Source organism: Neomonachus schauinslandi, chromosome 1, assembly GCF_002201575.2.
Source record: "Neomonachus schauinslandi chromosome 1, ASM220157v2, whole genome shotgun sequence".
NCBI lineage: Eukaryota > Metazoa > Chordata > Mammalia > Carnivora > Phocidae > Neomonachus > Neomonachus schauinslandi.
The window spans coordinates 185,021,159-185,046,047 of NC_058403.1; the positions used below are offsets into that span (position 1 = coordinate 185,021,159).

Here is a 24,889-nt window from a genome sequence, read left to right on the forward strand (position 1 = left end):
GGAGACCCTGGTGAACTGGAGAGTACAAGCATCAAAAGGAGCAACTGTGACTCCCGGTCCAGCTTGTTAGTGCCATTTGAGAATGTGAGCCTGCTGTATTAACACTGTGCGCATTTTTGAAAGGAGTTTGAAATCTGAATCTTAATGTGAAAGTTTCCATTTCTTAAGATGTTGGTAGGTAGCTAAGTGAATTTTTAAGATTATGGGCCATGGGGCACCCGGCTGGCTCAGTTGGTAGAGCATCTTACTCTTGATCTCAGGGTTGTGAGTTTAAGTCCCATGTTGGGTGTGTAGAGTCTACTTAAATAAATAAATAAAATTTAAAAATAGTTAAAATTATGGGCCAAATAACATATATCTGTGGATGAATATGATCTATGGGCCATCAGTTTGTGCTGTGCTCTGTGATATAGAGTATTGAGTCTCTGTGGGTATAATTTGGGGAAGACTAGGGTTTATCATCAGAGAGATTCATTATTTTTTTTGCTGGAATTGGTCTAAGAGATAGCGATAGAATAGATTAGATTAATATTGTTTCTTAAATTCCCAGTTACTTAGGGAGAATGAAATGTAAGCTCTTCATCCCTGTGGGAAAGAAAAATTGGGTCCCTGGTAGTAAGAATTGAGCTCCTGATGTGAGCCTACTGAAAGTTCGAAGAGAATGGTGGGCCCAAGCTGCCAAGTTTGAGACCTGTGTACCCCTCCCTGTTTGGAAATGTCAAAATTGCTTATAAGTAGAAGCAATTGTAGTGATCCTACATCTCATAGATTCTCCAATAGTCTTAGCAGGATACATCCTTCATCCAACATAGTAAATAATTAAGAGGGAGAAGTTGCTATAAATCTAGTTGATAGACTGGAGAAAATAGTAATTATGCTTATAACTTAGCAGGTTCATAATGTGAATAAGGTTTGATTCCAAATGTAGGTAAAACTTGGTCATTCTTCATTCTTTAAAGATGGAAGAACTCAGAAAAGACATTTCTTTTTGGTTTGCTGCCTATGTAAAGATGCTCTTAACATTTATTTTACTACCATGAAAACTAAGACAAAGAGTTGGCAGGTATAAAGGTTGGCAGGTGATCTGTTAAGGGAGACAAGTAACTTAATTTTATTGGACATATTTTCATAGAAATGCTCAGCACTAATGAATACATCAAAAACCATACTTTATTTTATGTATAGCAATACAATTTACATATTAAATAACACTATAATAGAATGATTTGATATAGTTTTAAACAGAAGAAAAAAGGGAAAAATTTCAGGTTACAAAACCCCTCCCCCCCTGAACTAAAAAAAAAAAACCAACCACTTTTTCCAAATGGGTCAATGCAACGAATGTATTCAGCGACTAATTATGTCTAATTCCTATTGCACAAATGGTCAATGGAATTAAGAAAGAAAACCCAATTTTCACAATCACTGCATCAAAGAAATAACACATGTTGGATCTTTCGGAATGCAAAGATGGTTTTTGCTACTTCAATACACAAAGTTGAATTCACATATCCACCACAAAAAACCAAAAATCAAAAAACCAACCAACCAAACAAAACAAAACAAAACAAAAAGACTATGACGGAGTTGAAACTAGAAAAAAAATTAGCTTTATATGAAAATATAAAATTCTATGATTATATACCATAGATACAAAGTTCCCAGAAGATGCTTATCCAAGCAACAAAATATTTACAGTTTTAATGATTTTAGCTATTTCAAAATGAAGTGAAAGAAACATGAATTAACATGAAGGCTGAGGTTTTTTTTTCTTTTTTCTTTTTTAGAAACCATGGCTGCTTGCTAGTTTCAAATGTCCTAACAAAAAAGGAGTCACTACCCCAAATGTTGGAGAGTTGCAACATTTTATAAAATTGGCTGTCTCCTTTTCTGGAGATGTTTATTTCTTAAAACTCAAGATATTTTTCTTGAAAGTAATTATCCTCTGTAGAAAATGCTTCCCTTTGCAAATATTTAACAAAAATACTAAAAACAGTTTAACAGCTAAGACAAAGTAGAGGCCAAATACTATTACAATTCCTTCCTATTTGTAGCATGCCTTCTTTCTAGAGATAAGTGAAGCCAATATTGCATGTTAATTGCAACTAAGGGAAAGCGCAAAGGGGTAAGTGAAATTATAGCTGTTAAAAAAAAAAAAAAGCAGGCATTTTCCCTTCATATAAAAATTCACTGGCACCATTTGAACATAAAATTTAGAACGTAAGAGTTGAAAATGCATTTTCCAGTATAACTGCTAAATTCTTAAGACAAACTACATTTTGATTATTACTTCTTAAATTGTGATGAGCTTGGGTTTATTTTTTGCTTAGAATTAGTAATATGTATCTTTGGTAAATTGGTATCTATATTTTAATTTTTAAATATAGTATATATGCATTTAAGAAAAAATTCGTAACAAGGCAGTTGTGCTGTGTCATTATAAAATAATTAAGGTTATTTGTTGATTTCGGTATGTCACTCTGGGCTAAAATTTCCAACAGCCAAACCTTGAACACCATAACCTTCTCTGACCATGCTGGACTCTTCAACTTGAAATAGACTCTAAAAGCTCCAAGGCATAAACATTTAGGAAAGCCAATTCAATTAATCTTATTCTTGAAATTCAGAAGTAACTTTTTTAAACACACACACATATATAAAAGATGATGTGGCTTTTGGATGCAGGAGTTCTCCTGATGGCAATATGGGTCTTCTCTGATGCCCAGCAGGGCCACTTGGTCTCATCACTGCAACTCAGTATTGTACAAAGTGTGCATTTTGTTCACCTAGAGCTAAATTCATACACCCAATAAGCTTATTTTATAAGATAGCACATGTTAGTCTGCAATAGCTATTTCCTTTCCCCCTGAGTGCAAGTGGTAATAACCTTGTTGTGTAGTTCAGCAGTGTGTTTATGTCTCAAAGAAAACACTGTCTTTGAAACTCTCTGCCTCTGGAAAGATGCAAGAATACTAACATCAATAACAAATGAAGAATAATATTCAGGATACACTCTCTGGGGAAAGTGAGGAACTGCTGAATAGAACTGTCCTCACTGAAGTGTGTTTGGACCACTTTGGCAAGATGGGCAAATAGCAATTGCTCAGATTTCAGTGTGTCAGGATTTGTAGACTGGTTCAAGCCCACTATGGACACATACTTTCTCAGGGAACTTCAAACCATCCTTTTAAATGTTTCTGTTTACTAGCTATATTTCTTTTATTATGACTATGATACCTGTGTAAGAAACGGTCACAGAACTGTGTTGGAACTTAAGCCTTCCTAGGACTTGAGCCCGCTATAAATAGCACAGAAGGAAACACTTGCTGTTTTGTAACCAATGTTAACTTGTAAGAGAAAAAATTACCAAGGGACCATGAGCCCCAACTTGAACATGACTTCTGCAAGTCCAATATGTGCCAACTACTAAAAAGAGTTCACGCCTATCAATATATAAATGAAGTGTAATCTGCTTAATTGACTGAAATGATCTAGCTCTTGCCATGATCTGCAATCTTGCCCTTCCTGATTCCTCTCAGCCTCTGGCAGTGGTGGTGGTCCTATGTTCAGCTTTCTTCCTCAGGTGTTCGGTAGAGCTTCCTGGTATTATCTGTGATGGGAGCAGCGGGGCTGCAAAGGTGTTGCTTTCCTCTAGCACATACCATTTAGCACACTACTCACTTGTACACCTTTTCTTAAGCCTCACCTACACGGTTCGTGAACAGTGGACTGTTTTCCATGTTGCAGAATTTCTGTGATGAAAACATGAGATTAACCCTGGCAAGGTACATAGTTCATGAAAACTCCATCAACCTGGCCTCTGCATTGGAACTCCCAAACCTGGGCCTGTAGCCTCTCCTTTGCAGCTTTGGTTCCATAGCACCACTCTGACAAACTTCACAGACAGCCAACTGAAGGTCAATAGAACCTCAGCACTGATTATCATTAATGTTATAGAGCCTACCCAGATAGTATGATAGTAGCCAGTATGGATTTTTTTTGTCGAAGTTTATTGACATAAAAATTAACCAAAACCCTTTTCTCCGTGACAGGCCCAGTTCTGGTGATGATTTCACTTCTAACAGAAGTTATTCCTCAAATGCAAATACGCAATAGAACAGATCTCAGTAGTAGCTTATTTTTCTAACTGAACTGAAATTTCTTATTAATTCTCCTAATTTCCCAATTATGTAGTTACTCCAGGTAAATACGGTTCCCGAGGCTAGATCAAATAACTTCCTTGGGTTCTGTGTAATGATTATCAGCCTCTTTGAGTGAAGTGTGTCTGTTCTGGGGGCTCCACAACACAAGAGCACACAAAGCCATCTCCTTTTAAAATCTAGTTGAGAATGTTGATCTCCCCTTCTGTTTAAGATTCTGATTTCCTCTCTCTGAATCAGACTTACCCATGTGTGGGAATCTACACAAGACTTGGGAATCTATCCCAAGACTTTAGCTAATACAGTATTTTCACTTTTATCCTAAGTAGAAGAATGTATGTATTTATGGGGTTTATCAGGAAACATTTGGCAAAAAAGGAAAGAAAAGAATGTTAACTATATAGGTAGTTTTTATTAGATAGCTATATGAGTAATAGGGATATTTTAGAGGACTAATTTCAAAATTACACACCTGCAGAAATTTTCATTATTCTATCTGCCATGAGGTGTGATATTAGAAACCAAAAAGCATGAATGGAGAGTTACTAACAGGATAGGTGAGATGTGTAAAATATTGCCATATCTCTATTGTAAAAGATAGCCCTCATTGTAGGGTGTAGCTATTTCAGAGGGTCAAGATGGAAATAACACACACCGTCCACATAGCTACTGTGAAAATTGTAATACAGAGATATCCTTTATTTTGACACAGTTGGGCATTTTTTTAGGCTATGAATATAACTTTAACTAATAAGTGATGTTCACATAAAGCTCTTAAAGCCTTCTAATTTCTTAATGGATACCTTCACCATCATAAATGGAACTGTTTCAAGGCCATGAGGTTGATAGACTGTCTTAGTAGCTCCCAGGAACCTGCTACTCCTTAAAAGAAAACAATGCCCATTCACTCCATTAAAATACAGAAGGCAGACAGCATGGAGCAGTGCCTGAAAAAAATAGGAGAGGACTGAGGAAAAGCTCAGCATTGCCTGCTAGGAGGATGCAACTGCTCTAGCAATAATAATAATAATAATAATAATAAACAAAGATCCACTGTCATAACAAAGACCTTCACTGTACTGAACTAAAAAGTAGCATGTATGTTGTCATGGAATGTCACATCAGGGCTTGCTTTAGTATTAGATTATAGGCAGTAACACTGATCATATAGTGCAAACTAGGGAAAACTGCGTTTCACTGTGTGAAATGAACAGAGGTGCAAATGCTCAGTAGGATACCATTAAGACATAAAATGGCAAAAAATAAATATCAAAACTTTTATCAGTGTAAAAAAGTAACTGGGTTATTGTATAACCTAGAGTCTGGCAAAAAAGGCCTCAAAAAAGTTCTCAGTCTTCAGAAGTTTTACAAATTAAGTGCCCTTTCAGGATTCCAATCACACTAGAGATTCCATGCTCTCGGCAGGGTCTGATTCATCTGCAATGAGAACAGCACCATTTTTGTCCACTGTCATGGGACCATTTCCATTTTCTTTAGTGCTGACCAAGCTGAGCATTGCTTTATAGACAAACTGGTATTGTTCCTGAAAAACAAGAGGAAGTCCAATTGAGACAAAGAACAGCTGAGTCATTTCATCTAAGGTAGCAAGACCAATTAAAAATGTAATTGTAAAAAATAAGAATGTACATTTATGCTAAGAAACTTCAAAAAGGTGACTTGGAGCCTTTATAATCAAGACTTATGCATTCTGCATGTCACCTGGATCGTTGTTAGTTTGGAACTAATTCTGTTGACAGTGAATTAAGATCATAGAATATCTGTATGTTGTAACTGGAGAATATCATACTCTAGAAAACCGAGTTTCTCCATGTCATCACTACTGCTGTTTTGAGGCAGATAATTCTTTGTTGTAGAGATCTGTCTGATGCATTGCAAGATGTTTAGCAGCATCTCTGGGTAGGTTCCAATGAGTACTTTCCTCCATCCCCAGTTGTGACAACCAAAAAGTTTCTAGATATTGCCGAACATACCCTGAGGGGCAAAACCATCCCCAGGTGACAACCAGTGTTCTAATTCAGGTGTGAGCCGGAGTTTCAGCTGATAACAGAACAGCTTTCACAAAGAAACAAAGTACTTACAATGTCTGTGAATACTCCAGGCCTCATAAGATTAATCATTTTTGCAACCTGGAAAACATCCACAGCATTTTCATTCTCCAGTTGCTGGGACAGGGTGGTAAGGGCACACAACATTCCTGCTGAAACTGCTCCATACCTTGGAGAGGAGAAAAAAAAAGATGCTATTTCAGATTTTCTAAGGAATTGAATTTTTGGAATGAAATGAATGTCATGTATTTGCATAGAAGCTAAGTAGACTGCACTGACCACTCTTCTTGAAGTGAATGAAATGCTCGCGGGGGGTAAATGCAGAGGCTATAGCATAAAGGTGACATTTGTTCATGAATGTGAAATCTCCCAAGCTGGCTTATCAGATGCTCAGCTTTATATCCCAGATGAAATGAGAGGCTCAACATTAGACTGGGGATGGCCATAGGAGACATAATGTTGGGGACGAGGTGGGGGACATAACAGGAAAAAGAATATGAGGAACCCAACTACAGGGTCCTGGACAAGTAGAGGCGGTGAAAGGATCTGAAAAAAAAAAAAAAAATTTTTTTTTTTTAACCGTCCCAAACAGCTAAATTGAACTTCCAGAATGTGACTTGAAATGGAACTATATGGCTCAAAGCGCAGTCTGAAAATTTTCAAAATGAATTTCATATTAGGTAATTATTTTTGGCACTGAAGTGTAACTTAGTAAGAGTACCTTCGATAAAAGTCTTGGAAAAATATGGCACACTCCACACACACACACACACACACGCACGCGCACGCACTTAGAAGGGTAGACTTCCTCATCAGGCTAGATTCGCAACCCCATTTTTTCCAGGAACCTGTGGTGGTGTATCAGTGATAAGAAAACAGGATTAAATGAATTGTTCAAGGTGGTGATGCTGGTAGAAATGAAACTAGAGCTTTATACCCTCTGCTCACTATTCTGTTAAAAACTATTAAATGTGCAGTTTGAGCTGATCATTGTTATATAAAATTAAACCATTACAGATGTTGTACATCTTTAATACAAAAAGACCAGAGTCCCCAACGTGAGAGGTAACCTATCTAGAGGTAAAACTTGTTATACATTTGGGTCTAGCCACCCAGAGTTCGGTGTATCAGTACATTTCAGCCCAGCGCATGACTTCATGTGCTGTATGCATACTGCATGTACTCTGTTCCCTGTAGATGGGCATTTCCATTGTTCGTATCTTGTGCCCACTAACAGACGTACCATGAGTAGGAGAATTAGGTCACAGGTATGCCCATCTTTAGTTTTAAAGATAGTGCGGTATTTCTCTTCTAGTGGTTGTTACCTGTTTACACCTTTCCCAGCAGGAGAATACTTGCTTTTCCTCATCATTTTATTTTTTTTAAAGACTTATTTATTTGAGAGAGAGACAGAAGGGTAGAGGGAGAAGCGGACTCCCCACCGAGCAGGGAGCCTGACGCGGGGCTCGATCCCAGGACCCCAAGATCATGACCTAAGCTGAAGGCAGACGCTTAATGGACTAAGCCACTCAGGCGCCCCTCTCCTCATCATTTTAAAGTTGACACGCTTTCTGCTAATTTGATGGGTGAAAAATTGTATCTAATGTCATTTTAATTTGCATTTTCTCTATTACCAGGGAGGTGGAGAATCTTCTGGGTTTATGGCCCATCTGTAGTTCCTCTTCTAAAGTTGTTTAATAATATACTTTGGCCATTTTTCTTAGCTTTGTCTCTTCTATTTGTAGGATAAGTTGTAAATATTTTTTCCAGTCTCTAGTTTCTCTTAACATTGTTTGTAGGCATTTTTGTTAAACTGAAGTATAGTTTACACATAATCAAATTGATCAGTCTTTTATTTTTGGCTTAATTGGAATCTTGAGAATGCTTTTTCTAACCCAGCATTTTAAAAACATTCTCCTACATTTTTCTGTTTTTATTTTTTATTTCATTGTTTAATTCATCTGAGTCTTATTTTGATGTAATTAAAGGTCTGATTTTAGTTATTTTTCCCATGGATAACTACTTTTTTAAATTGGGTAGTCTCATCTTTTCTCATTGATTTGAGCTTCCTTTGTATCATATACTAAATCCTCATATATGCAGGCCTGTTTCTGAACTCTCTGGCCCTTCAATTTGTTTTTTGTATTTCCCCATATTTGCTTTAATTCCCATAAGGTTTTGATAAGTCTTGACATCTGAAAAAGCAAGTTTCTACAGTAGTCTTGGCTGTCTCTACATTCATTGTTTCATTTTTCTTTTGTGCTTCAAACATATTTTCATTTTCACTTGTATACTCATTTCCAGATACCTCTATCCCTCTATCCCTTCGCATCCTGTTTCATATTAATTTTGAAACTGGATTGTCAAGAAATACAAGTTTTGTTGCGATTTTGGTTAGCTTGGGCTGAGAATATACGGAAAGTAACATCTTTTTGAGTTTTTCTGTTCATGAACATGAGGTCTTTGCTCCCTTTGTTTGGGTCTTTTGTAGTTTTCAATTATATTTTGTAGTTTTCTTCATTGTCTTTGCCACTTTCATTTTAGGGTAATTTCTAGGTGTTTGAGTTTGTTACTCCTAAGAATGGCCTCTCTTTATGACATTTTGCTTGGTTTTAGTTGATATATAGGAAAGTTATTGATTTTCACATGGTGAACTTGTATCCAGCCACGCAGTTAAGTTCCTAGTAATTGGTGGATTCTCTAGGAAGTTGGCTACATTTTATCTACCAATATCAGTTTTGTCTCTTTTCAACTTTTATGTTTTTTCTATCTTTTGCTTTTATTGCATTGGCTAGAACCCAATAGCTCTGCATTCTAACCGGTATTTGTAAGGAGGTATCATTGTTTTCTTTAATGGTAAAGCTACTAAGTTTTTAGTATTAAATAAGAATGTTTGCTGTAGGCTTCCAATAAATAACATTTATCAAGTTCAAGAAGAGGCTTTTGACTTTCAGTTTGCTAAGAGTGTTTTTTTGGAGGGGGAGGGAGATCATGAGTGAGTGTGATTTTATTCTGCACTTTCCAACATCTATTGGCTTTTTTAGAAATTCCTTTGATAATGTCCTGCATTCACTTGAGAGAACAGTGGTAACATTTAACCACCTCTATAAGCCTTAGGGCAGATCTTACTTTTCCATGATACAAAATTCTTTTAACCCAATACACTTGATTTTATTTGACAGTATTTTACTTAGATTTTTACATCCATAATCAAATAAGTAAGATTGGCCTATACTTTTCCATTCTGGTGCTAGCCTTTTTTTTTAACCATGGTTACATTAAATTTCCTGTGTTACTGTTCAAGGGTAGCCTGATGAGGACTTGGTGGACCTTAACAGTTTGGGAACTCACCTGTGTATTCAGTTCTTCAACGTTTATTAGTATAAAGAATTTCAAGTGTTTATTTCCTTTAAAATATTTCTATTTTTAACCTTTTATTTTTTTTATTATTAAGATTTTATTTATTTATTTGAGAGAGAGAGAATGAGAGACAGAGAGCATGAGAAGGAGGAAGGTCAGAGGGAGAAGCAGACTCCCTGCTGAGCAGGGAGCCCGATGCGGGACTCGATCCCGGGACTCCAGGATCATGACCTGAGCCGAAGGCAGTCGCTTAACCAACTGAGCCACCCAGGCACCCATTAACCTTTTATTCTTAGAAAACATCAAACGTACGCACAAGCACAGTCACCTTCACGTAGCCATTCCTCAGTTCCAGTTGTCATGGGCTCATGGCCAAACTTGTTTCCCATCTACTTCCTCTCCCATATACTTTGAAGCATATCCCAAATATTTTATTCATTAGTATTTTTGTGTAAGAATTAAAAGATAAAGATTTTTAAAAGTATGTAAACATTGTCACGCCTAAGCAAATTAACAGTTATCAAATAGTTTTTATGTAATTACAGATCAATGGTAGATCTTTTCCTTCCCAATGTTATTTTATGCCTTCCGTTATTTTTTTCTTTACCATTTTTCAAAATTTTATGTTTTATGAGACTTTATTCATCCTTTTATTCAGTTCTTAGAAAATCTCAGCCATTATCTCTTCTTCTTAGTCTCTTTTCTCAACATGGATCACCTCTCAGACATATGTTAGAACTTATCTAGCTTCCGTAATGGAGTTTGATTTCACTTCTATCTGTTCTACCACTACTAGCCCATCTTGTTTTTCCCATTTCTTAGACTCTCATTTGTTTCTGCTTAATAATACATGTTTCTGATTAAGGTCATAGTCTTCTGTTAGATCTCAGGGCATATATTTTTAAATTCTCTTAATACTGCTCTAGTAACTGAATCACTTTTTTGTTGTTGTTGATTTGATGGCTTTCCTCACATTCTGAATTGTACGAGTATACCTTCTCATTTTAGCATACCTTTTTTTTTTTAGATAAAATCTAACCTTTGCTTTACTCTGTTCTAGTGAAACTGTTAAGACTCAGGACCCTTTTCCCCCCACTTTATCTTTTTCTTAGAGCTATCTATAGCTATTCAGAAAAGTCAGGTATTACATATTTTATTATTTTATTATATAGTGTGTAAGCTCTGTAGGATTACTCTGGCCTTTCCTTGGATTGCCTTTCCTAGATTTTTGCCACTCTCAAATAAGTACCTAAATTAAAAGGAAGTATCTACACAGTAAGATTTCAAACATGACTGGAAACTAAGTCAAATTAGTCAAATATACAGATAATTTAAGTATCTTCTACATACCAAGCATTATAATGAAAGGATAAAGCCTGAAAAAATGAAGGCCATTCTCAGAAGTTTAGCAATTAAGTAGGATAGGATTAAAGGATGTGTATCAAGTTTCATGGATTTGCACTTCAAACTACAAGGACTTGGTGAAAAAGTGATACAAGTAATTTATAACCTAGATAAAAGAAGAATAGTGTATAAATACATTGGCTTTGGTAGTTTTCCTTTTTCAAAGAGCCCATTGAGAGCAATGTTTATTTAGTGCCGTTAAGAAAGAGCCCCAAATGTATTTTTGTCTTGCCCATACCTCAAGGAAATAAAAGTACTTAAAGTACTTTTGTACTTTACTTACCTGATGTAAGTAATGTTTTTAAGTGTTCTATGTTCATTTTATTTTATTTTATTTTATTTATTTTTTTTTTTAAAATTTTATTTATTTGAGAGCGAGAATGAGACAGAGAGAGAGAGCACGAGATGGGGGAGGGTCAGAGGGAGAAGCAGGCTCCCCGCCGAGCAGGAAGCCCGATGCGGGACTCGATCCCGGGACTCCAGGATCATGACCTGAGCCGAAGGCAGTCGCTTAACCGACTGAGCCACCCAGGCGCCCTCTATGTTCATTTTAAAACACATTGGGGTTCCTTATTTTGTCAGTGTATATGCCCCTGCCCATTTAATGATACTTTTTACTGTTCCATATAGTTACAATTATCCTACCTTTGCTTTTAAGAGGTTTTAAAAATCCTAAGAATGAAATTTAGAGTTATAACCCTGTCACTATGAAGAAAGCAAAGCTTCCCTTAGAAATCAATATGGCAGGAAGGAAAACAGAGTTAAAGCTTGAGTACTCATCAAGCCAGGGGAATAAAGGCAACACAAAAGCCTTCCACAGGACTTTAAGAAATTAAAACTTGGGACGTGAATGAGAAAATAAAGTCGGAAAAAATGTCTGAAGAAATGAGTGAGATGAGTGCAAGAGTGTTTCCTGTGACAACCAGCGGGAGGCAGTGTTAAGCAGAATTCGGTGATCAATCTGGATCTGACTGCAGCCAGGGCCTGTTTCCTGGCTTCACTCTGTGTAGTTGCGGAGAGTCCTGCACTTTGATGGGTCTCCTCAGAAGAGTCCTGCACTTAGTTTAATGCTGTATTGTTGCCATCTGTACATTATTTTTTCACTGAGGTATAGCTGACATACAATATTAGTTTCAGGTATATAACCTAGTGATTTAACAAGTATACACGTTATGAAATATTCATCAAGATAAGTGTAGCGACCAAAGTTATTACAGTATTATTAACTATATTCCCTATGCTGTACTTTTCATCCCTGTGATTTACTTATAACTGGAAGTTTGTACCTACTAATCCCCTTCACTGGTTTTGCCCATCTCCCCACTGCCCTCTGACAACCACCAGTTTGCTCTGTGTATTGAGTCTATTCTGTTTTTGTTTTTTAGATTCCACACAGATGTAAAACTATGTGGTATTTGTCTTTTTTTCTTTTTTAAAGATTTTATTTATTTATTTGACAGAGACACAGCGAGAGAGGAACACAAGTGGGGGAGTGGGAGAGGGAGAAGCAGGCTTCCGGCCGAGCAGGGAGCCCGATGTGGGGCTCGATCCCATGACCCTGAGATCATGACCTCAGCTGACGGCAGACGCTTAACGACTGACCCACCCAGGTGCCCCTATGTGGTATTTGTCTTTATAGGACTTATTTCACTTAGCCTAATACTCTCTAGTTCCACCCATGTTGTTTTAAATGGTGAGAGTTCCTTCTTTTTTATGGCTGAGTAATATCCCATTGTATGTATGTATATACTACGTCTTCTTTATCCACTCATCTGTTTATGGACACTTAAGGTTTCTTCCATATTGTGGCTATTGTAAATAATGCTGCAATAAACCTAGGGGTGTGTGCATCTTTTTCAATCAGTGCTTTTGTTTTCTTCTGATACATACCCAGAAATGGAATTCCAGGATCACATGGTATTCCTATTTTTACTTTTCTGAGGAACCGCTGTACGGTTTTATACAGTGGCTTCACCAATTTATATTCTCACAAACGGTGCACAAGGGTTCCCTTTTCTTTACATCCTCGCCAACACTTGTTACTTCCCCTTTTTGTATTAGCCATTCTGACTGGTGCGAGGTGACATATCACTGTGATTTTGATTTGCTTCTCCCTGATGATTAGTGGTACTGAGCACCTTTTCATATGTCTGTTGGTCATCTTTGGATATTTTCTTTGGACAAAGGTTGATTCAGGTCCTCTGCCCACTTTTAATCAGGTTTTTTTTTTTTTTAAATTTTAAGTTTTATGAGTTCTTCATATATTTTGTATATTAGCTCCATATCAGATATACCATTTGCCAATGTCTTCTCCCATTCAGTAGGCTGCACTTTGTTTTGTTGGTTTCCTTGACTATGCAAAAGCTTTGTAGTTTGATGTTGTCTCAACTGTTTATTTGCGCTTTTGTTTCCTTTGCCTGAGGAGACAGATCCAGAAAAATAATGCTAAGGCTGATGTCCAAGAGATCACTGCTAGTATTTTCTTTAATGGTTTCAGGTCTCACATTTAGGTCTTTAATCCATTTTGAGTTTATTTTTGTGTATGGTGTAAGAAAGTGGTCCCGTTTTTTTGGTTTTTTAACTTTTTGTTTTGCTTGTAGCTATCTAGTTTTCCCAGTACCACTTACTGAAAAGACTGTCTTTTCCCCTTTGTATATTATTGCCTTCTTTGTTGTAGATTACTTGATCATATAAGCGTGGGTTTATTTCTGGGCTCTTTATTCTGCTCCATTGATCCAGGTATCTGTTTTTGTGTGAGTACCATCATACTGTTTTGATTACTACAGCTTTGTAGTATAGTTTGAAATCAGGGACCTCCAGCTTTGTTCTTCTTTCTCAAAATTGCTTTTGCTGTTAGTGGTCTTTCATAGTTCCATGCAAATTTTAGGGTTATTTATTCTAGTTCTGGTAAGAATTGCATTGAATCTATAGGTTATTTTGGGTAGTATGGACATTTTAATAATAACTTAAAATAAGAATGGTATATCTTTCCATTTGTGTCATCTTCAGTCTTTTTCATCAGCATCTTAAAGTTTTCAGAGTATAGGTCTTTCATCTTCTTGGTTAGGTTTATGCCTAGTTATTCTGTTCTTTTTGATGTAATTATAAATGGGATTGTGTTCTTGTTTTCGGCCACTTGTTGTTGTATAGAAATGCAACAGATTTCTGTATATTGATTTTGTATCCAGCAACTTTACTAAATTCATTCATTCTATGTGTAGTACTATCTGCAAATAGTGACAGTTTTACCTCTTCCTTACCAATTTGTATGCCTTTTTATTATATTTTCTTGTCTGATTATTGTGGCTAAGACTGTAGGTACTTTGTTGAATAAAAATGGTGACAGTGGACATCCTTTTCTTGTTCCTAATCTTAGAGGAAAAGTTTTTAGCTTATCATCATTGAGTATAATATTAGCTGTGTTTGTCATATATGGCCTTTATTATATGTAGGTATGTTCCCTGTAAACTCCCTCTGTTGAGAGTTTTTATCATCAAGAGTAGACGTTGAATTTTGTCAAATGCTTTTTCTGAATCTATTGCCATAATCATAATTTTTATCCTTCATTTTGTTAATGTGGTATATCATGTGATTGATTTGTGGATATCAAACCATCCTTGCCATCCTCAGAATAAATCCCATCTGATCCTGGAGATCAGAACTGAATTTAGTTTGCTAATATTTTGTTAAAGATTTTTGCATCTGTGTTTGTCAGAGATATTGCCTGTCATTTTCTCTTTTTTTGTAGTATCTTTGGTTTTGGTAGCAGGGTAATGGTGGCCTCTTAGAATAAATTCCTTCCTCTTCTGTTTTGCTTTTGGAATAGTTTGAGAAGGATAGGTATTAACTCTACTTTAAATGTTTGGTAGAGGGGCACCTAGGTGGCTCAGTCAGCTAAGTATCCGACTCCTGATTTTGGCTAAGGTCATGATCTCAGGGTCGTGGGATCAAGTTCACTGTTGGGCTTCATGCTCAGCGTGGAGTCTGCTTGTCCCTCTCCCTCTGCTTCTCCCCCCCCACTTGTTCTCTCTCTCTCTCTCTCTCTCTCACAAAGAAATAAAATCTTTAAAAATATGTTTGGTAGAGTTCTTCTGTGAAGCCATTTGGTCCTGGACTTTGTTTGTTAGGAGGTTTTCATTACAGATTCAATTTTGTTACTAGTAATTGGTTTGTTCAGATTTTCTACACCTACTTCAGCCTTGGAAGTTTTTTCTAAGAATTTTTCTAGGTCTTCTAGGTTTGTCTCATTTGCTAGCTTATAATTTTTAATAGTAGTCTACTATAATCCTTTGTATTTCTTTGGTGTTGGTTATAACTTCTCTTTCATTTCTGATGTTATTTTAGTCTGCTTGCTTTCTTGAGGAGTCTGGTTAAAAGTTTCTCAGTCTTGCCTATCTTTTCAAAGAACCAGGTCTTTGTTTCATTGATCTTTTCTATAGTTTCTTAAGTCTCCATTTATTTCCACTCTGATCTTTATTATTTCCTTCCTTCTACTAAATTTTGGCTTTGTTCTTTTCCTAGTTCCTTTAGATTACTAAGGTTGGACCGAGATTTTTTTGTGTTTCTTGAGGTAGGCCTGTATTGCTATAAATTTTCTTTTAAAAACTGCTTTTGCTGCATCTCAAAAGATTTTTTTTTAAGATTTTATTTATTTATTTGAGAGGCAGAAAGAGAGAGAGAACACGAGTGGGGTGAGGGGCAGATGGAGAAGCAGACTCCCTGCTGAGCAGGGAGCCTGGTGCAGGACTTGATCCCAGGACCCTGGGATCATGACCTGAGCAGAAGGCAGACGTTTAACTGATTGAGCCACCCAGGTGCCCCATCTCAAAAGATTTTGAACCTCAAAGATTTTGTGTTCCCATTTTAATTTCCTCCAGGTATTTTTTTATTTCCTCTTTGATTTCTTAACTCATCCTCCATATGTTTGTATTTTTTCCAGTTTTTTTTCTTATAATTTAGTTTCATACTGTTGTGGTCAGAAAAAATGTTTGATGTGATTTCAGTCTTTTTAAACCTATGGAGACTTGTTTTATGCCTAATATGTGATCTATCCTGTAGAATATTCCATATGCACTTGAAAAGAATGTGTATTCTGTTCAAGATGGAATGTTCTGTATGTATCTGTTAAATCCATCTGGTCTAATGTGTTGTTCAAAGCCAATGTTTCTTTATGAATTTTTTGTCTGGATGACCTATTTTATTACTGTCAGTTTCCCCCTCTATGTCTGTTAATATATATATATTTTTTTTGTCTTAATATTTTTATATATTTAGGTGCTCCTATGTTGGGTGCATAGATACTTATAATTGTATATCCTCTTGTTGGATTGATCCTTCTTCTTTTTTAAAATTTTATTTGAGAGAGCAAGCACAAGCAGGGGTGGGGGCAGAGGGAGAAGCAGACTCCTCACTGAGCAGGGAGCCCGATGCAGGGCTCCATCCCAGGACCCTGAGATCATGACCTGAACTGAAGGCAGATGCTTAACTGACTGAGCCACCCAGGCGCCCTGGATCCTTTTATCATTATGGAAATGTCCTTGTCTCATTACATTCTTTGTTTTAAAGTCTACTTTGTCTGATATAAATACTGCTACCCCAGCTTGTTTTGTTTCCATTTGCATGGAATATCTTTTTCCATCCCCTCAACTTCCAGTCTGTATATGTGTTTGGGGCTGAAGGGAGTCTCTTACAGGCAGCATCTGGACAGGGTTTTTGTTTTTTTAAATCCATTCAGTCACCCTATGTTTTTTGATTGAACATTTAATACTTAAAATAATTATTGAGAGATATGTACTTATTGCCATTTTGTTCATTGTTTTCTGGTTATTTTTATAGTTCTTCTATGTTCCTTCTTCTCTTGCTCTTTTCCCTGTGACTTTCTCTAGTGTTTTGATTCCTTTCTCTTTATTTTTAATGTATCCATCACAGGTTTTGGGTTTATGATTTCTATAAGGTTCATATATAACATCCTAAGTATATAGCAGTCTATTTTAAGTTGGTGGTTGCTTAAGTTCAAACACATTCTAAAAGCTACACATTTTGTGTGTATGATGCTGTATTGTACATCTTTTTGTGAATCCCTTAATTCTTTAGATATTAGTTTCACCTTTTAACCTTTATACTAGCTTTACGATTGATTCTACCTTTACTATGTATTTGCTTTTACCAGTAAAATTTTTTTCTTTCATAATTTTCTTCTACTTACAGCCTTTCCTTTTTCACTTAAAGGGTCATCTTTAGCATTTCTTCTAAGGCTGGATCAGTGGTGATGAACTCTTAATTTTTGTTTGGTAAACTATCTCTTCAATTCTGAATGTTAACTGGGTATAGTATTCTTGGTTGTGGTTTTTTTTTCCTTTCTACACTTTGAATATATCATGCCACTCCCTTCTGGACTGCAGGTTTCTGCTGAAGAATCAGCTGATAGCCTTATGGGGCTTCCCTTCTAAATAACTAGTGCTTTTCTCTTGATGCTTTTAAGATTCTCTATCTTTGTAATTATTATGTGTCTTGCTGTGGACTTCCCTTGGTTCATCTTGTTTGGGGTTTCTGCTTCCTGTACTTGGATGTTTGTTTCCTTCTCCAGTTTAGGGAAGTTTCTACCCCTCCCTCTCTCTTCTTCTTCTGGGACCCCTATAATGGGAATGTTAGCATATATGCACATGCCGTGATTCCCTCTAGTGTGTTTTTCATTTCAGTTATTGGTTCTTTTTTGTATTTTCTATTTCTTTGTTGAGGTTCTGAGTTCATCCACTCTTCTCTCGAGCCTGGTGGGCATATTTATGACTATTACTTTGAATTCTTCATCTGGAAATTCTTAATTTTTGAACAAGAGTTCCTGCATTTTCATTTTACATGGGACCCCACAAATTATGGTAGCTTTGTGTACACAGGCCCTATTAGCTTCACACTGCCTATTTTCTCATGTTAAGGGATCCTAAAATTATCTTCCTAGTGCAGTAATGTTGAGGTTCAAATGAAAAACAGAATTAGTTATATTTGTGGGTATCTTTGCAGCAGTTGACAGAGAAAGCGGTCCATACAGTTCTGCATCTCCTATGGCTTATCTCAGGATCAAATGAAAATAAAAGGTTATTGGTGATCCTCAAAGAGCTTTTGCTTATTTGGGCTGTATCTATTGATATTTACTGTATCAAAAATTGGAACTGAGAAAATGTTAAACACAAAACCATGCAAGCACACATTATGGTAGCCATCAGAGTGAGAATGAACAAGGCAAATGGTATCTTTGCATTATTATGAAAATAGTTTTGACCTTTTAATGGCCTCCTTCCCAACCTGCAGTACTCACATCATACTTTGTTAATGGAATTAGCCTTCTAGGAGCTCTAACAGGATGATAGATATACCTCCGCAGTGAATAATATTAAATGAAACTGTTCTTCTGTGAGTGAACGTCTACTCTGTAGTCTCATGAGACTGTAAAGACCGTGCTTATGTTCCAAAGTTCTTCTGTTGGAATGTAAGCTCTGCTTAAAAAATCTGACAGTAATGCTGATAGATGAGTCTCTGAACAGAATGGTCTCGAATACAGGATGCTGTGAATAAAGCTGTTTGCCTTTAAGCTGTGCTTGCCTTCAAATAGAATCAGTTTACTTTTGGGTGTGGAATTTTATCCTTAGATCATTTATCTAGAAACTTTATCCATCTGGCACACAGCTGAGAACCCTGAGAGTAGGTGTTAAGAGATCTCTGTGTAGACCCGATAAATATCAAGTTTGTCCACTCAAAGTTCAACTCTTAAAGTGCAAGCAGCGAGGCTTTCTCTTCCGACCTGCTCACTTCTAGTTTTGATAGAGCTTAAACATTCATAAGGAGGCAAGATAACAAGAAACAAAATGCAAGGCACAAGGCTCTCTGGGGAAAGTTCATATTAAGGATACTGTACATATCCTTAATTTGTAGGTCAGTTTGAAGCACAGTACCCATTCTGTACCAGGCATTGAGCTTCACCCAGTGGAGACTGGGACAAATGAGTTACCTCTGCTGGTCTCAACAAGGTGGGGGTGACAATCCTGTGAACAAGCAGTTGCAACAGGATGTGCTACCCAAGAACACTGGTAAGAATGTGATGTTTGTTAGTGATTTTAAATGATAAAGTGTCTGTTGACTGAAAAAGCCCTCAAGGGAAATAGTATCTGCAGGGGCAAGGTGGCCTGCAGGAAGTCAATGGAGGATTGCTTCGACCGGATCGTAAAGGAATTTGAAAAGTGTACTGAGAGAATGGGTGACATCAAGAAGACTCGTGGAGTCTTCCTTCCAGTGAGATGTGGAGGTGAGGGGGCATACCAAAAGGACTCTGGCACGTTTCTGGTTTGCCCAACTCTGGGGCTGGGGACAGGCGGGGAAGATGATGAGTTTGTTTTTAGACATGCTACATTTGAGGTGTTTGTGGGCCATCAGGAAGGGATATTTACAGGTACAAAAAGTAGGTAGGATGGAAACTGAAAGCTAAGTGGTGTTCAGAACATTGCACTACCACGAGCAGCTGTTTAATATGCTTGGGTAATGTGGAAAAATAACTTCTACAGAATTGCTTATCTCCTGAAGAGTGGATAAAGGAAGGAACATGTTTCTTCAGTGGCTTTTAGTCCAGCTCACTTACATGATTTGTGCTGATCTAGTTCAGAGTTAATTTGCTCTTTTATGCAGGCCTAAGAACAAGCTACATTTGATTAATTTCAGAGGTCATATATGTGGAATAAAATAAAAATCACTCAATAAGACAATATACCCCCAAACTGAATACAGACAAATGAATCAGATAGTTCTTTTTAAATGGTTTAACAAGTTGCTAGTTTTTTCTTTCCCACATCCCTTACCATGAAATATAAGTTTAGCTGCATGACTGCATTGAGCACAAAATCACAACAACATCAGTCACAGAACTGGGCAGCAGCATTAGAATTCAGTCCCCAGAGGTATTTGGAAAGCTAATACAGATTAGTAGGGGGAAAAACTATAGAAGCAGCCCTAATGTTATACTATAACTGCATACCCCAAATTTCCATAGACCAGGACTAGCTGCCCAGTTATTTTGATGCTGGCTTCGCTATTTAAACACTGCTGGCAGTTGCCCCCTTTCTAGGCATCTTAGTAATGACTATAATGTTTTCCTCTTTCTTTCCCCCCCTAAACTCAATCTAATTAAGAGTTGGACCAACATTTTGAAAAAAAGAACATAAAAATCTTTGGAAGCAGCCAGTTAATAGGGCCATCTTCAAATATGAGGAACCATGATCTGAGGTACTGACCTACACTGAAAGTCTGTGCTCACTTCATGTTGCAGCATTCGTTTAGAAAAAATGAAAGACTTAACAATAAGCTTTACTCTCAAATTGATTAATAACTATGCTTCCAGAGTAGTTGTTAATTTAATGAACGTAATGGGTACACACTGAGAATTTGCTGACCAAAGGAGCTACCTTGGAAGTAAAACAGAAATGAGGATAGAGGGGCACTTGAGTGGCTCAGTCAGTTGAGCATCCAACTCTTGGTTTTGGCTCAGGTCATGGTCTCAGGGTCTCAGAATCCAGCCCCACTTGGGCTCCATGTTCAGCGGGGAGTCTGCTTCTCTCCCACTGCCCCCACTCTCTAATTTTTTTTGTTTTTAAAGAAATGAGGATCTATAATTGGTGCCATATTAGCTAAAAGCTTGTGAGAATCTAAACAATCTGGGATTACAAACTGATTTACAGGTCAATCTCAGCCATGAAGTTTGACTCCAAATATTCACATACTATAAGGTTTATTTATCAACCTTTCCCTCTGACTAAAGGGGAAAGTGTCTGGGTTTGAATACCATGTGGATGCCTAGAAGCTCTGACACCAGGGGCAAATTATTTGTTCTCCTTGAGAGTCATATTCTTTAAACTTCCAAAACACATTGTAAACTCTAAATTTATCATTAATAGTAACTTTCTCACTCCTAATCAACTAAACCATATTTAAAAAGTTTTCTTCTCTAATAAGTGTTTGCAGGGATATAAAAATAAATATTTAATTAAGTTATTAACTATTTACATTTTCTGTTTAATTAGTGTTTTTGAAACATAAATCCTCAGGAAGCTTGCAAGTCTACTTTTGTAGGCTGGTATAGTGCTTTGACCTTCTAGAACATACACTCCAGGAATATCTGAAGTCTGGGAAGGGCCTGACACATTAAAATGCAAACAGATTTACAACAGGCCCTTGTACACACTGGTAACACAGAATGGTCATGATCTTCCCTTTCCACTCCCAAAGCAATTCAACAAGAAAAATGTTTGAATTTTAAAATTAAGAAATACATACTCATCATGAACAATGGTGGGGCCATCCCTTGTTAAGGCCTCTTCCTTGATGACATTGATAAGTTCGAAAGTACTGCTGATGGGGGCATCTGGGTTAGGCCATTTGGGACACTGGAAGTGCCGAACCTCTAGGACGTAGTCATCCTATAACCAATACAGCAAGTCATAGCCCATCTGTTATTTCCTGACACCTATAATCTGGGGACTAGAACTTGCTCCTGAGAAACTATGTATTAGAGGTAATTGACAAATGCCAAATACTAGGGAGGACTGACTTCCTGCCCTTAAAAAACGGCCAGGTCATGATGGTAGAATCCTATTTTGTTCTGGGGACAATAAAGTTTTAAGTGACAATAAATTATAAGAGACTTTATATCCTATTCTATCTTATCTATACATTTGAAGGAAAAAAAGACCAAGGGTTAGATCATCATTTCTTTCTCCCCACCCCATAATAAGTTATTACATATCAAAATGTCATTTACTAAAAAAAAAAGGCCTTACTATTATCATCTGTAACACATTGCAAGGTTTACATTTCTGGGGGCAAAGAGACTGTTGAACTCTAGTATATTGTTTTCATAATTAGGTCAACAGACCTATTTGTATGCATGCTCAGAGGAACTGTTACATTTCATCTACCCAGCTGGAAAAAGCAAATATTTGAAGGAAGGAAAAAGGGAAGTGTACATATTTAAAATTAAGTCATACTCAAATGCCTGAGCCTGTCCCGAGGGTGGCAAGTGACTTTATTATTACTTAAAGACGATGCAGGGCCCAAGTATGTCTGTTGGAGGTTTAAGTTACCTGTGTAGCTTCAAGGATAAAGTCATGGATGATAATTTGTTCTTCATTAGAGAGACACAGTCTGTCTTTGCTGATAAGGGTGACGGTAAAGGCCTCACAGTTCATGGATTCTTCTCGACTTGGCCAGTATACAAACTCATCTTCTGCCTGTGGGAACCCCCCCAAAGAAAAAATTCCTCTGCAGTGCTGTCAAACATTTGTTTTTGAATTTTCTTGCAAAGTGACTTATAATGTTTGCCATCTCCTGTACCTCCCGAGTCACCATTTCATCGTGCCCAGTTCACCAAGTTCAGTGTGATTGTGAAATATACTCGATAATAACCATTTCCTAGCACTTCCCACCTAGGGCACTGTAACAACCAAAAATGCTCCCTCTAGAGGTGATATATTAAAATTAATCGACCTAGATCCTGGTTGTTGTTTTTTGTTTTGTTTTGTTTTTAAGTTGGTTTTTTTTTTTACTGTGATACATTATAGAAAATTTCTCAACTGGGGTTAGTATATTATTTCACAACTGCTTAAGCAACTAAGACATCCTAGTTTTTACTTCCTATGGATTATGTAAACAGTTCTACAGTTGATTAGCATTTTGCCAAGGAATTTCATCAACATTATCTTACTTAGTTTTTACGATATACTAGTGAGGTAAGGGATTTTTATCATCTGTCTTTACAGAGGAGGACATCAAGACTCAGGGAAGTCCTTAAGTTGTCTCAAGTCACACTGCTACTAAATGGTAAGCAACAGAACCTGTCTGGGAAGAGGTCATGCATAAATAAGCTTATGTTGGCATGAAGTACAAAGTGCTCTTTCAAAGACCAGTTAATCTATCCATGTTAGGCTTCAAATGGAGATTAACATAGAAAAAGTCTTTCAGCCTTGAATCAGGCAAACTTTAAATGTTCATCTATTTTAGGATTAAAAATAAATATTCAGGCGTGGTATTTGAATTCCATCCCTGAAAACTGTGGAGGCCTAAGAAAAAGTTAAGGGGTACATATGTTGGAGATTTTGTGAGAAGTACAATGATATCCTAAGATAAGACCCCTGACCCCCATTGCCATGCCTCTTTTTCTCACCAGTTCAAATGGCAAACTCTGCTTTGCCCAGCATTATCTATACTTCTAGGGGCATTTTCCTGAAAATGCTTAGATACTACTAGTGAAGTCAGAAATAATTCTAATGTTCAAAACAAAGAAGGTTTTGTTTAATCTTACATTGTTGCATCAGAAATGAGCCAACAGTCCAATAAGACTTATCACCCTTTCAAGTTTCAATATAGCTTATTGCCAAGTACATTTTTATTTTTAAAGCTCAGCATAAGGGGAAACAGATTAGCAATTGGGTTTAGTCTATACAAAAGAAGTCTGTAACTGTCAGGGGTTTTAATACATTTTGTCCAAGGAAATGGAAGTAAGACCCTTTTAACAGATACTAAAGATGTAAGGTAATAATGGACAGGGCCTATACATTTAATCAATATGCACAGCTTAAGCATAGGATTTAGGATTGGATGTGATCCTGAATAAATTAATCTGGGCCTTAATTTCCATATCTGAAAAGTGGGAATAACAACATTATGTACCTCTAAGAAATTAACATGAATCGTAAATTACCAAATTGGCCTAATAACTGCCAAAGGGATTTTAATAATGGTGGAAGAAAGGCAAAAAACAACAAAAACCTTCTGTATACAGAGCGCAAACTGATCATCTTCAAAGACTATGAAAAATACATGCTGCTGCTTAATTCAGCAGGAACTCCAGTCTCGTGGTTATTTTGCTTACAAATATATTTGTAGATCAAAGGTCCCTGTATTTTTAACAGTGCTTTCTGAGCTAGGAACCAGTGACTTTGGGCTACTCAAAGCATCATGGTCTTGTCAAGTTATAGCAGTGATAAATAATAAAGCAAACAAAGAGAGTCTACATTTTCAGGAAAAATGTGCACTAATAAATCTGACTTTTAACTCCGGAGCTGAGAATGCAGACATGCAGGATTCTAGCCAGGTCTCCCTCAGCCTGAGACACTGAGATGACCTGTTCCGGGGCAGGTCAAGGTCCTCACTGTCTGCAGAGCATGTATGGACTCAGGTGGTCTAGCCTACCCACTACAAATGAGCCTGTGTGATAGATGCTTTTGGTGACCATCCTGTGTTAAGTGACAATAACAAAATAACTGACTCATCCAACAAATGAACGTTTTAACAACCCTAAGTGCCTCCAATTCCCACATGCCAAACAGAATAGACCCCTATTGCCAGCTAATTTGAAAATTTACACTCCAGTTTTTAGCTTAAGATTCTCAATTTTGTTGCCATTCTATCATACAGAAGCAGTCTTGGTATTCTGAAGCTGGAGCAAAATGCGACAAAGTGAAGAAGTTCCTACTGACTGGGCACACAGTCAAATGCATGTCATCAAGACTAGGGGTTCAATCACATGCTGTTCTTTCTTGATTAAAAAAATTCACTAATCTGATACTCATGGAAGCAACTCCTCATTGTTTTTTGTTTTCATTTTGTGGGCTTACATGTCCTCATAATAACTTCTGACCACCCAACTAATTCTGAAAGTTAAGCTCATCTTGATAGATTTGTTCACCCTTCTTTTACATAATCTCCAGACACAGCAGGGAAGGACTCAAGGGAGGAGAGAAAGAGGCTATGGCTCAGTCAAGGTCTTAAAAGCACCTTTAAATTGGAACAAAATAGCCTTTCTGTATTTCCTTCCCTGTAATGGATCTGCTCTGCCTGTGGAATGGGGGAGAAATAATGATA

General features: G+C 37.0%; 1 protein-coding gene across 2 annotated transcripts in view; it reads right to left on the reverse strand.

Moving 5' to 3' along the window:
• Positions 1-2,170: 2,170 nt before the first annotated feature.
• The window catches only part of PTPRG (protein tyrosine phosphatase receptor type G), a 701,884-nt gene continuing 679,165 nt past the window's right edge, over positions 2,171-24,889 (reverse strand). For both annotated transcript variants that reach the window (XM_021695223.1, XM_044921263.1), the window contains 4 exons: positions 22,111-22,257; positions 21,305-21,447; positions 6,260-6,395; positions 2,171-5,703 (listed from right to left, as the gene is read on the reverse strand). In XM_021695223.1, the coding sequence (XP_021550898.1) occupies positions 5,557-5,703; positions 6,260-6,395; positions 21,305-21,447; positions 22,111-22,257 (573 nt within the window). In that variant the 3' untranslated portion in view covers positions 2,171-5,556. The remainder of the gene's footprint in view (positions 5,704-6,259; positions 6,396-21,304; positions 21,448-22,110; positions 22,258-24,889) is intronic.